General features: G+C 38.2%; 1 gene segment (V, D, J or C); it reads right to left on the bottom strand.

Annotated features, from left to right (window-relative positions):
* Positions 1 to 13,933: 13,933 nt before the first annotated feature.
* Positions 13,934 to 14,484, bottom strand: LOC121465880. The segment is given in 2 exon segments: positions 13,934 to 14,256; positions 14,377 to 14,484. Coding segments are annotated over 2 exon segments (378 nt in total).
* Positions 14,485 to 15,048: the final 564 nt, after the last annotated feature.

The following is a 15,048-nucleotide window of genomic DNA, read 5'->3' as shown; positions in this document are numbered from 1 at the left end:
GAATTACAGACCGATCTCACTCATGAACATCGACGCAAAAATCTTCAATAAAATACTGGCAAACCGAATCCAAGAACACATAAGAAAAATTATCCATTATGATCAAGTAGGCTTCATCCCAGAGATGCAGGGCTGGTTCAACATACGCAAATCTATCAATGTAATCCACCATATAAATAAACTGAAAGAAAAAAACCATATGATCATTTCACTAGATGCGGAAAAAGCATTCGACAAAATTCAACACCCCTTTATGATAAAGGTCTTGGAGAGAATAGGGATACAAGGGTCCTACCTAAATATAATAAAAGCTATTTACAGCAAGCCAACAGCTAACATTAAATTAAACGGAGAAAAACTCAAAGCCATCCCACTAAAATCAGGAACACGACAAGGATGTCCACTCTCGCCATACCTCTTCAATATAGTGCTTGAAATTCTAGCAATAGCAATAAGACAACATAAGGAGATCAAGGGGATTCGTATTGGAAAGGAAGAAGTTAAGCTTTCGTTATTTGCAGATGATATGATAGTGTACATAAGCGACCCCAAAAATTCTACCAAAGAACTCCTACAGCTGATAAACAGCTTTAGTAACATGGCAGGATACAAGATCAACTCCAAAAAATCAGTTGCCTTCCTATACACCAAGGATAAGGAAGCAGAGAGGGAAATCAGAGAAGCATCACCTTTCACGATAGCCACAAATAGCATAAAATACCTTGGGGTAACCCTGACCAAGGAAGTGAAAGATCTACTTGACAAGAACTATAAGTCTTTGAAGAAAGAAATTGAAGAAGACACCAGAAAATGGAAAGACCTCCCTTGCTCTTGGATTGGGAGGACCAACATAGTAAAAATGGCAATTCTACCAAAAGCAATCTATAGATTCAATGCAATCCCCATCAAAATCCCATCAAAATTCTTCACAGATCTGGAGAAGACAATAATCAACTTTATATGGAAAAACAAAAAACCCAGGATAGCCAAAACAATCTTATACAATAAAGGTTTGTCTGGAGGCATTACCATCCCTGACTTCAAACTCTATTACAGAGCTACAGTATTGAAAACAGCTTGGTATTGGCATAAAAACAGAGAAGTCGACCAATGGAATCGAATAGAAGACCCTGACATTAACCCACAAACCTATGAACACCTGATCTTCGATAAAGGAGCTAAAAGTATACAATGGAAAAAAGAGAGCATCTTCAACAAATGGTGCTGGCAAAACTGGATGTCAATCTGTAGAAGAATGAAAATAGATCCATATCTATCACCATGCACAAAACTCAAATCCAAATGGATTAAAGACCTCAATATCAGTCTGAACACACTGAACCTGATAGAAGAGAAAGTGGGAAGTACTCTACAGCACATGGGCACAGGAGACCACTTCCTATGTATAACCCCAGCAGCACAGACACTAAGGGCATCATTGAATAAATGGGACTTCCAGAAGCTGAGAAGCTTCTGTAAAGCAAAGGACACTGTCACTAAGACAAAAAGACAAGCCACTGACTGGGAGAAGATCTTCACCAACCCTGCAACTGACAAAGGTTTGATCTCCAAAATATATAAAGAACTCAAGAAACTAGACCGTAAAAGGCTAATCAACCCAATTATAAAATGGGGCACTGATCTGAACAGAGAATTCTCAACAGAAGAACTTCAAATGGCCAAAAGACACTTAAGGTCATGCTCAACTTCCTTAGCGATCAGGGAAATGCAAATCAAGACAACTTTAAGATACCACCTTACACCTGTCAGAATGGCTAAAATAAAAAACACCAATGATAGCCTTTCCTGGAGAGGTTGTGGAGAAAGGGGTACACTCACCCATTGCTGGTGGGAATGCAAACTTGTGCAACCACTCTGGAAAGCAGTGTTTCGGTTTCTCAGGAAATTCGGGATCAACCTACCCCTGGATCCAGCAATACCACTCTTGGGAATATACCCAAGAGAGGCCCTATCATACAACAAAAGTATATGCTCAACTATGTTCATGGCAGCATTGTTTGTAATAGCCAGAACCTGGAAACAACCTAGATGCCCTTCAACGGAAGAATGGATGAAGAAAGTATGGAATATATACATATTAGAGTATTACTCAGCAGTAAAAAACAAGGACTTCTTGAATTTTGCATACAAATGGATGGAAATAGAAAACACTATCCTGAGTGAGGTAAGCCAGACCCAAAAAGAGGAACATGGGTTGTACTCACTCATATTTGGTTTCTAGCAATAAATAAAGGACATTGAGCCTATAATTCATGTTCCTAGAGAAGCTAAATAAGAAGGTGAATCCAAAGACAAACACATAGGCATCCTCAGGAATATTAACCTTCATCAGGCGATGAAAGGAGACAGAGACAGAGACCCACACGGGAGCACCGGACAGAAATCTCAAGGTCGAAATCAGGAGCAGAAGGAGACGGAGCACGAGCAAGGAACTCAGGACCACGAGGGGTGCACCCACACACTAAGACAATGGGGATGTTCTATTGGGATCTCACCAAGGCCAGCTGGCCTAGGTCTGAAAAAGCATGGGATAAATCCGGACTAGCTGAACATAGCGGACAATGAGGAATACTGAGAATTCAAGAACAATTGCAGTGGGTTTTTGATCCTACTGCACGTACTGGCTTTGTGGGAGCCTAGGCAGTTTGAATGCTCACCTTACGAGACCTGGATAGAGGTGGGCAGTCCTTGGGCTTCCCACAGGTCAGGGAACCCTGATTGCTCTTCGAGCAGATGGGGGGGGGGGGACTTGATCGGGGGAGGGGGAGGGAAATGGGAAGCGGTTTTGGGGACGAGGCAGAAATCCTTAATAAATAAATAAATTAAAAAAAAGAAAATGAAACAGTTTTTTGCTTATTATCATATAAAGCATATTACTGTTATACAAAATAATCCTACAGGTCAGGCAGTTATAGAAAGATCAAATCGAACTATAAAGGATATGCTAAACAAACAGAAAAGGATAGAAAATACTTCCAGAAATAGATTACAAAATGCTTTATTAACCTTGAATTTTATCAACGCTAATGAGAAAAAGACAACAACATCAGAGAGACATTAGACAATAGAAAAAAAACTTCTGAATTAAATAAGCCAGTATATTTCAAGGATGTGTTAACCACACAATGGAATCCAGGAGATGTGCTACATTTAGGAAAGGGTTATGCTCTTGTTTCAACAGAAGAAAAAAGCTATGGATACCATCAAAATTGATAAAGATTCAGTTTGAAAAGGAGAAACTTCTTGATACAGAGAAATGATGTCTTATCCACAGAGGTGACAATCATACAGTGGTGAGAAAACCACATAAGAGTTGGGGCAGGGTTATTTTCTTGTGTGTAGGAAAATATTTATTTTCAAAGAGTGGACAGACCTTGGACATCTATATGACTTAACATAAAAATATAGCTATCCAGGAATAATGAACAAGCAAAGAGAAATCTGCCTTATTATGCTGTATTATCTCCACGATAAAATTTGATTATTTGGATACATATATATCTCTACTTAAAAAGAAGAGCTGGCTTTGAAGTTGAACAATGGTTTTCTCTAAATTCAAGTATGTTGTTAAAAGAAATTCAGAAATTCTGTCTCATGTCAAGAGACACCTGGTATGGGACAGAGAGATGATAGAGTTTAAGGAAATATTTTACTTCTCTTCATGCCCATTTTGTTTATATCATGTCTTTCACTGAATATATGTCTATATGAGTAGCATACAATTTTAGGGTCTATTTATCATATTGCATAATATATTTCTACCTCTGATTAAGATATTTACACATTGTTTATATTTTGATATTATTGTCCTTTATTGCATAGTTGTTTAAAGATTGTTTTATATTTTGATGTCAAGTCTTAATCTTTAAATTATATAGCTATTAAATATTATAGGCCATTAATCATTCATCTTTAATATTCTGATATCAAGTCTTAATCTTTAAATTATATAGGTATTAAATATTATAGGCCATTAGTCATTCATGTTTATTATACTTTTAGTCAAACTAATTATGTTCTTTTTCTTTTTTTAATTTATTTATTAAAAATTTCCACCTCCTCCCTTCCTCCCATTTCCCTTCCACTCTCCACTCCCCTCTCCCTCTCCAGTCCTAAGAGAATTCAGTGTGTTCTGCCCTGTAGGAAGTCCAAGGCCCTCCCACCTCCATCTAGGTCTAGGAAGGTGTGCATCCAGACTAGGCTCACAAAAAGCCAGTACCTGCACAACAATCAAAACCCAGTGTCATTATCATTGGCTTCTCAGTTCGTCCTCATTGTCAGCCACATTCGTGTTCCTTTTATGATTTTTTGAGACAGGGTTTCTTTGTAGCTTTGGATCCTGTTATGAAACTAGCTTTTTTAGTCCAGGCTGGCCTCAAACTCACAGAAATCCACCTGTCTTTGTCTCTTAAGTGCTGGGATTAAAGGCATGTGCCACTGAAGTAATAAGGGTGGCTGAGGGGCTGCGTCCCCAACACCCCAGCCACCTGCCCGGCTAGCTTATGCCCCGAAATAATTACACAGACACTGTATTCCTCCAAACACTGCCTGGCCCATTCTCTTCTAGGCTAATTCTCACATATTAATTTAGCCCACCTCTAATCATCTGTATGTAGCACCCCAAGGTGTGCTTACCGGGGAGATTCCAGCCTAGTCCATCCTGGGTCGGAGCTTCATCCCGGGAGCGGGGCATGGCATCTCTCTCTGAGGCGTCTGCTCCCGAGAGAGCTGTGGAGTCTCTGAGCTCACTTCCTCTTCCTCCCAGCATTTTGTTCTGTTTACTCCTCCCACCTATCCTCTAACCAATAAAATGGGCCAGGGCAGTGCCTTTATTAGCCAATGACCTTCCTCCATTATTTCCCCTTTTTCGGTTTAAACAAAAAAAAGGCTTTAACATAGCAAAATTACATATAACAAAACAGTTATCAAGTAAAAGTTACAATAATCTTTATCATAACTAAGGAAAACTATAACTAACTATTCTTAACTCCATCAAAGACTCCAGAAAGATACAATACTACCTAAGCAAATAAGAATAAAGCAACTTTTAAAACTCTAGAAATGACAGAGACATCTCGCTACCTGGACAGTCACCCAAAGTTCCTCTGTACCGTTGGGGCATCCATCTTCAGCCTTCAGGCCCATGGTATCCAGCAGACATTTCCATAAAGCAGGAAAATTCAAAGTCAATTCAGTCACTATCTGTTGTGTCCTGCAGAATGTCTCGCAGACTCTTTCATGAATCAGGAACCCCGAAAGATCATCTCACCTTAGGCAAGTTCAGTAGTCCTCTCTCTGCGGGTTCTCTGTGTCCAGTTTATGCAATAGTCCAGGCAAGAGCAGTTTCTTGCCTAAATGGCTATCAAACTCCATCAGGTGCCTCTTCAATGCCCATCTTCCTCTTGAAGTAGATTGGTGCTGCCAGGAGCAGAGTGTCTCATTGTCATGAAAAGTCCTCAGTTATTAACATTAAATGTCCTATTCTGTAATCTTTGAAAGACATGAAGAATGTCTATCTAAAATATATCTCTATATATCTAGAAAATCTAACTAACATGACTACAAGCTTTACTATTATCGATGATTATCCATTAACAACCTATATTTCTTAATTATACAGTACATATTTAAATGAACTACACAATCACAATACCTTAATCAAAATCAGAAACACTTATACTTATAACAAAATTGACCTTAAATCTCTATCAATAAAGCAAAATCTATACTAATGTAATTATTCATATCTATATCATATCCCCCTTCAAATGTAAAAGAACATTTATGAACATTTTTTTGGAATATGGGCGCAGTTATTTCTCTCCAAACTGCTTCCTGCTGAATGGGGGCGTCGTTAATTAGGTCTTTCATGGTATAACCTGTGTGCTAGTTTCATCTCAGTTGGCAGTTGAGCGAAGCAATTTTCTGAAGATGTTCACAACAATCCTTCAGGAGGGCGTGGTCCATCATACCAAATCAGAATAGAAGAAATGAACAGCGTCTCATCCTCTGTGAAAACAAAATAAGAAACTCTTTTCCAAAGCATCATGTCCTTAGATCCAAATTTCAAATTCAAGGCATTTTCAAAATATCTATGTTGGATTAGTTCAGCAGCATTTATAAATAAATATCTTTTAGCATCTGTTGCTCCTTCCTCAGCATTTAAATAATTCAAAGAGAGCATAATAGCATACAGTATCAAGATTCTCTGTGTATTTTCCATTTTTGTACAGCTTTGTTTTAACCTCTATTTCATTTATTTTTACTTTTAACTTTTTGCTTTTTGAGACAGGTTCTCTGTATCTTTGACCTGAAGTAACTCTGTAGACCAGGCTGTCTTTGAACTCTCAAAGATCCGCCTGTCTCTGCCTCCCAGGCATTTGGGATTAAAGGTGTACACTACTACACCTTGAACTCACAGAGATCTGTTTGTCTCTGCCTTCTAGGCACTGGGATTAAAGGCGTGTGCTACCACACACAACAACTCTCTTCCTTTTTTTATGTTTTTTACTTTAAGAACTTCAACTTTTAGTCTGCATATATTTTTAACACACTTTAAACCATTCAGAAATTTTATTTGTCTTTGAAGCTCTCTTTACTGTATATCTCTCTTTTTCTGACCACACGAGCCTTTAAATTACTGAGCAATATGGGTAGGATTAAAGGCGTGGCTTTGCCAGCTAGATCCAGTCCATTCCTTAGCTTTGCAGCCACATGGCTGAGGTACCAGCCAGAGCCGCATTCAGTGCCACAAGACTACAGTGTTTCAATGTCCCTGTCAGCAGGTGAGCTTAAGCAGCCTGTACTTGCAAACTGCACGAACTGCCTGTGTAAAAGAGTCAGAGTTTGCCCTGGCAGGACAGCCCAGAAAGCCGGCATTTTTAAAAGGCACAGCTTTTTTCCTGCTATGGCTGAAGACCGAATAGCATGTGTTCAGCTTTTCGTCAACACCGTTTAAGTGTTTCGTGGCAGGACCTCTTAATGAGCTGCAGGCTTTGCAGCTAAAGCTGAGTCAGGAAGCCTCTCTTAGATGAGGCACTTGCTTGCCTCTAGCAAGCAGAGTAGAACCGAGAAATTGCTGCTACCAAGAAACCAGGCACAATGCTTTCATTTTGTTCTAGAATTACTTCCCAAGCTGTCTCAGGCTTTATGTGGAAGCAGTTGCCCCACATTGGGCGCCATACGAAGTAATAAGGGCGGCGGAGGGGCTGCGTCCCCAACACCCCAGCCACCTGCCCGGCTAGCTTATGCCCCGAAATAATTACACAGACACTGTATTCCTCCAAACACTGCCTGGCCCATTCTCTTCTAGGCTAATTCTCACATATTAATTTAGCCCACCTCTAATCATCTGTATGTAGCACCCCAAGGTGTGCTTACCGGGGAGATTCCAGCCTAGTCCATCCTGGGTCGGAGCTTCATCCCGGGAGCGGGGCATGGCATCTCTCTCTGAGGCGTCTGCTCCCGAGAGAGCTGTGGAGTCTCTGAGCTCACTTCCTCTTCCTCCCAGCATTTTGTTCTGTTTACTCCTCCCACCTATCCTCTAACCAATAAAATGGGCCAGGGCAGTGCCTTTATTAGCCAATGACCTTCCTCCATCATGCCACAACTGATGGGCTAATTATATTCTTTAGATACATAAAGATTGTATTCTGCATAGATAGGCAACCTTCAACCATTTCAAAGATCTATAGAACATGGCATTTAAATAACTTAGGATTCTGTTGACATGAGACACAATTGTGCCTAGCAGCACTGCCACTGACAAAGAGCATGATGTCTGTACTGGACATACATGATACAAAAAAAAAATTGTCAAATCTTGTCAAGACAGAGTAAGATGGTTTTGCAATCTTTCCTGCCTCTAAGAATGGTCTGTCAGTTATTCTAGGCCTTAGCCAAATTTGGTTGCTTCAACATTGCAAATGAAACTTTGGGTAATTGCTAAGGCAGCCAGTTGTCTCCGTTATCTACTGCACATTTTGGAAGCTGCTTTATTGCAGTCCCCGCCCATTTAAGTAATATTATCTCACTTCTCAGGCCTTCGATGGGGTTGAAGATTATATAAACGTAGTTACCATAATCTTATGATCTAGCCAAGCCATTTCCTATACAGACTTAGAATCCTTAGGATAGGATGTTTATTAAAACATTGAAAATACATTTCTTGCTTAATATTGTTTATTCTGCTTGTAATTCTAATATTATACTTGATATCTGTTCCTTGTTCTCACATTTCAAGAGTTATTGTGCTTCTACATTAGTCTGAATGTAGAGAATAAAGATGGAGGAAATATTTATCTGATGAATTTCAAGCAATTCAGACAACAAGATGAAAAGTGCATTAAAATTTTAAATTTCCAAGTGAGAGTCTTATATTCACTAATTATAGTAATGTGATATGAGAATACAAAACCCACACAGAATTTTCAGTCTGTAGCTTGGGGCTACAGTCTTGGAGTGTATATGAAAGTTTAGGTAAAAACATGGTTTTCATAAGCAGAAAACTAATAGGAGGTGGGTGTATATTTGTATATTTGATGAAACAGAATTTAAAAACCTAAAATGAAATTTTAAAAAAAGACAAGTATGTAACAGAAAAGGAATGAAGTTAGGTGGATCCTATTTCTCAATTTTATGTCTGAAAGGCTGAATAACATTGAGCAAGAGAAACATGTTATAATGGGATAAAATTTGATTCATATTTACATAGCTTGGTTTTGTTTGCTAAGAGCCCCTCTCCCTGCACATCATGATTCTGCTGTGTAAGCAATCCTAGGGCTGTGGCAATACACTTGGCTGAAAACACAAGTCACTTGGGGAAACACTGGGGTTCTTGATCCCTCACTTGCAGATGTTTATTCTAAGTTCTCCAGCATGTCCCACAGATTCAGAATGTGTTGTGCTTCTCATCCAACAAAGTATACATTTATGAGCTGGGCTACCCTAAGCAAAGAGATTTTTGTTAGTGTATGTGTCACTGTGGAGGAATCATGTATATCTTAAAAGTAGCAATAAACTCCAATATATTCAGGCACCACCCTGCTGATTTTCAATATAAAGTATTTTCTGGCCTTCTACCATTGTATGTTCCTGGGACCCCATGGATCTTGCTTGGAAACCTTGTCTATGAGGAGCTGTGGAGGCTGAGCTGAACTCTGCAAGTGCTAACACAGACAGGAGTCATTATTGCTGTTTGAGTGGTTGATGTAGGATTCCTCTCTGTATGCTTTGAATGCCATTGATTAATTAAAGTCTGCCTGGGCCTGTGACAGGTAGCTAGGTAGGTAGGAAAACTAAACTGAATGCTGAGCAAAAGAAGGTGGAGTCAGGCAGAAGTCATGTAGCCAGTGCATTGGGGCAAATAATATGTTTTCTGTGTGATTGTTTTGGGGCTGACAAACCGAATAGGAACTAATAGCCTCTCACCTAAAAGTGGCTCCAATTAGTGCTGTAGCTGATGGAGGATAGCTCTCAAAGGATGGCAGGAAGGGAGATGGGAGTCTGTTTCATCACATTTTCCTGCTTCATGTCTTCTGGATACTATGGGCCTGTAGGCTGAAGATGGATGCCCCAATGGTACAAAAGAACTTTGGGTGACTGTACAGGCAGCAAGATGTCTCTGTCATTTCTAGAATTTTAAAAATTGTTTATAATGCACTTTCTGTTTACTTAAATAATATTATCTCTTTCTGGAGTCTTTGATAGAGTTAAAGAATAGATAGATATTTATAGTTATAGTTTTCCTTAGTTATAATAAAAGATAAAATAAATATAAATATTAAACTGTAATTCTTGCTTGATAACTATTTTGTTGTATGCAATTTTACTATGTTAAAATGAAAGCCATTCTTTTTTGCTTAAACAGAAAAAGGGAAAATGATGTAAGAGGTCCTTCTGTCTATGTGTTGCTTTCATTGGTTAAATAACAAAAAAACTGCTTTGGCTTTTTGATAGGGCAGCACTTAGATAGGCAGGAAAAAAAAACTAAATGCTGGAAAAACAGCAGGCAGAGAGAGCTGCTATGGAGCCTCCAGGTCAGACATGCTAAATCTTTCTTGGTAAGTCACAACTTAATGTTAAAACAGATTAATAAAATAATGGGTTAGATCAGGAGATGAGAGTTGGCCAAGAAGAGGCTAGATATAATGGGCCAGTCGGTGGGACACTGCCTGCTCTTCCTACTACACAGGGTATTTGTTGTGATGAAAGCTGTAACAGACCCACAGTCACTGAAGCAGGCTGGGACTCCATTGGCCCTTGTGCTTGCATCCTTAATGTGAAAACTAGGAGCATGCACAGGATTTTAGGTTACAGGCCATGTAGTTACTGACACTCTGACCAGCCCTTCAGGTGACAGTGTTTTTTTTTTCCCTATCACAGAGAGAAGAAAGTATGTCAATAGGACTTATCTAGGGTCTGAGATTGGAAACAAAACAGAAAAGTCACCAGCGTACTCTAGATCAACAGTTGCCATGAAGAAAAAACCTAGTTGCTTTACATTGGGATTTAGTTTCTGTGCTTGCAAAGCTGAGTTGGAATGATGCTCAAGACTGAGTTTAAATAGACTTGTAGAATGTATGTAATACATTATATTTACATAGACTTACAGAGACTTGTTTATATAAACAAATTTGCCCTCAACTGGGATACAGAATAACTGGAGACAGATGAACTAAAATTCCTTGGTTCATTATAAATTCTATCAGAGACAGAGTTTCCCTATGATGCTTTATCGTTTTTAAGGATAGCAATGAAAAGGTAAAACAATATTAAATATATCTAAAGAAAAATTAGGAATATGGAAAACAAAATAAACATAACAAAACAAAATAAACACAGGATAAACACAAAAATTTCACGTGGATTTATCACCCAGTGCTCTAAATGTAATTTTTCACATTTGAGGGTGACATGCTAAAAACTATCCTATCATGAGTAAAACTGTCACCAAATTCTGGTCAGTTGAGTGTCTGATCAGTATTGTGTTTACTTCAGACAATTCATTCCCTCCCACAACCTCCCACAATCTGAAAAATACACACCTCAGCCAGTCCACAGGAATAGTACTCAAAATTCAGTTTTAAAATATATTCTGCAATGGAATTCTGTATCTTAGTATATCTGGGAATGTGCCTTAGACCTCAACGTTTTCAAATCTTGCCCAGCATCACGCTACACTGTAGAAAATGTTGCCAGAATCAACTGATTTGCTGGACTCAGTTTAATATCATTCCAGAAAACATACCACTTGTGTGGAGCAGAAAAGGGTAGGCAGATCATTAGACAAAGATTGTTGGTGTTTGCTGTCCTTCTCAGATGAAACTTTTTTTAATATTTCCTAGGGGATATGAGGCCTCTGACTTCTATTTAATCCATGCCCTGATCCTCCCCCTGCCACTAATTCTCAGCTTGATCACATCTGGCCTTCCTATTATTCATAGATAAATCTGTAGAGGTAGCTTCTGGCTCCCTGAATTGTCCCTGTTGCTTGTTTTCAGCTCTACAGACAAGCTCAGTCTCTAAAATACAGAGAGTCATAGATGAATATTGTCTCAGAAGAACAGCTTGCATTCAAGAAGAATTACTGAAACATTAAATGTCATCAATGGTGATAAAAATTACAAGAGTTTTGAACCTTTTGTGTATAGCAATTGCAGCCTATTACTACCAGGTAGCATATGATGCTCCAATCACTGAATCACACAATTAGAGTGCTAGTTTTCATTTGTGTTGCATATTGTCTCCCACTTTCTACTCTGTACTCTTTCAGCTTTTTGCTATTTATCTTTATTTGCTTTTAAAGATGCTTTGCTTTCCTTTATGAATAAGAATGTTTTTGCTCACATTTGTGTATGATAGTATACATACCTGTGAACAAGGCAGTCATAAATCATCAGATTCCCAGAAAATGTACTTACAAATGGCTTTGAACCAGCAGGTGCATGCTGAGAAGTAAACCCAGGTCCTCTTCAAGAGTAGTCAGTGCTCTTAACTGTGGAGGCATTTTTCTAGCCTTCCTTATCCCCTCTTCTAAGAATTTTAAGATTATTTCTCCACCTTTCTCTTCAATTTAGCTGCCCTTGATAATCCATAGTGTCACAGGTCAGGAATCTCTAAAGAATCATCATCCCCCAGAAGTCTCATTAATCTCCTTAATGGATTTAGGGGTAATAAAAGCATACTTGCATGACATAAAATTGAATAAGATGATATACACCAAAATAGAATAGAATATTTTAAGCTATTTTTCTAGGGATTAACAGTCTATTTTCCATTATTGATGGATAGTTGGTGTGCAGATAAAGATTGTCTACCTATCTATAATCTGTCTTTCTCTCTGTTTATATATTCATGTTCGTGCACTAGTGTCCCAAAATCTAAGGTTTCTTAGTTTAAAAGGAAAACTGTGCTTTCTTGAATTTTATTTTTTTCTATTAGAAGTGTCATAGGTATTATGTTAGCAAAAACATAGTTATAGATTTGGAAATAGCTAAGGAATTAAGATAGCAAATATTCACTGAGATGAAAACATTAGGAGACATAACAGTTCATATGTGACCCTTTTGTTCTTATGGGCATACAAGTGAAAAGGGAATATATCTATGTTCATAATATGATCCACTTTCTCATTTTTTTTTATCTTAATGAGTTTTTAGTGCAGGTTTGGAAGCAAAATGTTTGCATATCTGATGACATCAGATGACAGAAGGTGGTACAAAAGTCCCTGAAACTAAAGTTAAAGATAGCTGTGTGTCACCATGTGGGCGCTGAGAATCAAATCTATGCCATCTTTAAAAACATCAGCCTCTGGGCATTCTGTACAGCTCCATGAACCACTTTTAAAGATATATTTTCTCCGATTTGCATATACAGTCAATATACTGCAATTCATATTGCTAATATAGTATCTAAAGTTGATAAACTCTCTTTAACATTCATGTAGAAAGTCAAGGGACAACAATAGCCAAAAAAAATCAAAAACCTATAAAAGTATATTATCTTACTTGATTGTTCTCTCTTGTGTTAAACACAGTAATTAAGTCTGTGGGTACTGTTGATGAACAGATAGACAAGTAGAGGGATAGATCCCCATAAACAGACAGGAAGAAGATCTTACCCAAACACATTATTTAAAAATCAACAGAACGGAATATAGATCTCTATAGTTTCCAATGTCATGCTATTGATTCTTCATTAATACCATTTTGGGGAGCCTGTTTCAGAGAACCATTTTCTCCCTCTGATTTCATATAAATTGTTCTATATTCCACAACACAAAGTGTAATTAAAAGTCATATGAGTGTTGTTCAACATTGTTTATACTTGTAAACAGAACACTAGACCATTAGAATTCTAAGTGAAGTGCTACAGACAGCGGAGAGCATGAATAGTTGAATAATGGTATTTCAAAACCATCAGAGATTCATGTTTAAACAGCCTTCACTTTATCTGATACATGGGGTCTAGTTTTTGTGAGAAAACCAGGAAATGTCTCTGTTGTCAGCTTCTCTCAGTAATATTTCCCTGCCATTTAAATACTGGTGATTATAAACATATTTTCTGATTTTTAAGTCATGTGTGAGGCAATCTCCACAGAAGCTTCCACTGTTCTGTATGAGTCCCAACTATTGACCCAACATAGATTTCTTACAGGAAATTTCACCAGAAAATGCATCAAAACTCTTAACTGCTGGAGGTGAAGAGATAGAAAGGTAGTAATGGTAAAGAAAGGACATTTTTACCTCTCTTTAGTTCTACAAAACTACAACAAATTAGTTTTACAGAAACAAATGTCCCTCTGTGAGCTTTGCTAAAAATCTGGTGACATTTGAGAAAAAGTTTCAGTGAGTGATTCATGAGGAAGAGCAGCTGAGGCAGCCCAGTCTCTCACTTCTGCTTCAATGGGGGTTTATGTAATGACTTGTATCACTGTGGGAGGTACCTTATTAGTCTGAAGACAGTAATAAGTTGCAATGTCTTCAGGCTCCAGGCTGCTGATGGTGAGAGTAAAATCTGTCCCAGACCCGCTGCCACTGAACCTAGATGGGACCCCATCTGCTAAGTTGGATGCATAGTAGATCAGAAGCTTAGGAGATTTCCCTGGTTTCTGCTGGAACCAGTATACATATTTGCCAACACTCTGACTAGCCTGGCATGTGATGGTGACTTTGTCTCTCAGAGATGCAGACACGGAAGATGGAGACTGGGTCATCTGGATGTCACAATTGCCACCTAGGAATGGATATATAATAAATAGCCACAAAGTGAGAAAAGAATGTACCCACCACAAATTCCAATCAACACTAATCTCAGTGTAACAGTAAAGTTCATATTATGCTCCTTTTTTTTTACCTGGAAACCAGAGCAACAGAAGACCAAGGAGCTGAGCAGGGGCCCTCATGTCCATGCTGAGTTCTAACTTCTATGAACTGAACAGGATGTTACTGGTATATGAAGAAGTCCTCAAGGCTGTGCAGTGAGTGGATGCAAATCATTGAGAACCAGTTAGGGCTGGGAACAGCTGCAAGTTTACATATCTCAGTAACTGAACACAAATACAGTATTCCTAGATGCTTAAGATCAGATCACACATATGCCTCCAAAGACTGAATTTCTTGTTTTAAATTTAAAAATATAGATGAAATATTGGAGGTTATTTGAAAATTTATACAATATGTAAGCTGTATTTTAATATATTTCAAAGATATATTAGTGGTAATATAAACAAATATCTGACTGTCAAGGGATATACAATAGACAAGGTACTATTAAGCTTTCATCTCATAATTCAGATGGATTATAAAAAATACTATGACTGGGTGGTGGTGACACATAACTTTATTCCCAGCCCTTGAGAGTTAGGTGGATCTCTTAGTTTGAGGCCAGCCTGGTGTGCAGAATGAGATCCAGGACTACCAGAGCTATGTCGAGACAACCAAATTTTTTTTTAAAAAAAAAAAAAAAAGACTATGTGCTCTCCCTGAGAAGAGTTTGTGTATTTTGAATAATCATTTTTTAAATTAA

The sequence above is a fragment of the Microtus oregoni genome, unplaced genomic scaffold (assembly GCF_018167655.1).
Source record: "Microtus oregoni isolate MIOR12 unplaced genomic scaffold, Mior012 000002F_ref0000024, whole genome shotgun sequence".
NCBI classification, from domain to species: Eukaryota; Metazoa; Chordata; class Mammalia; order Rodentia; family Cricetidae; genus Microtus; species Microtus oregoni.
The sequence above is the reverse complement of the archived record's forward strand: the minus strand, read 5'-3'. Positions and strand labels throughout refer to the sequence as shown.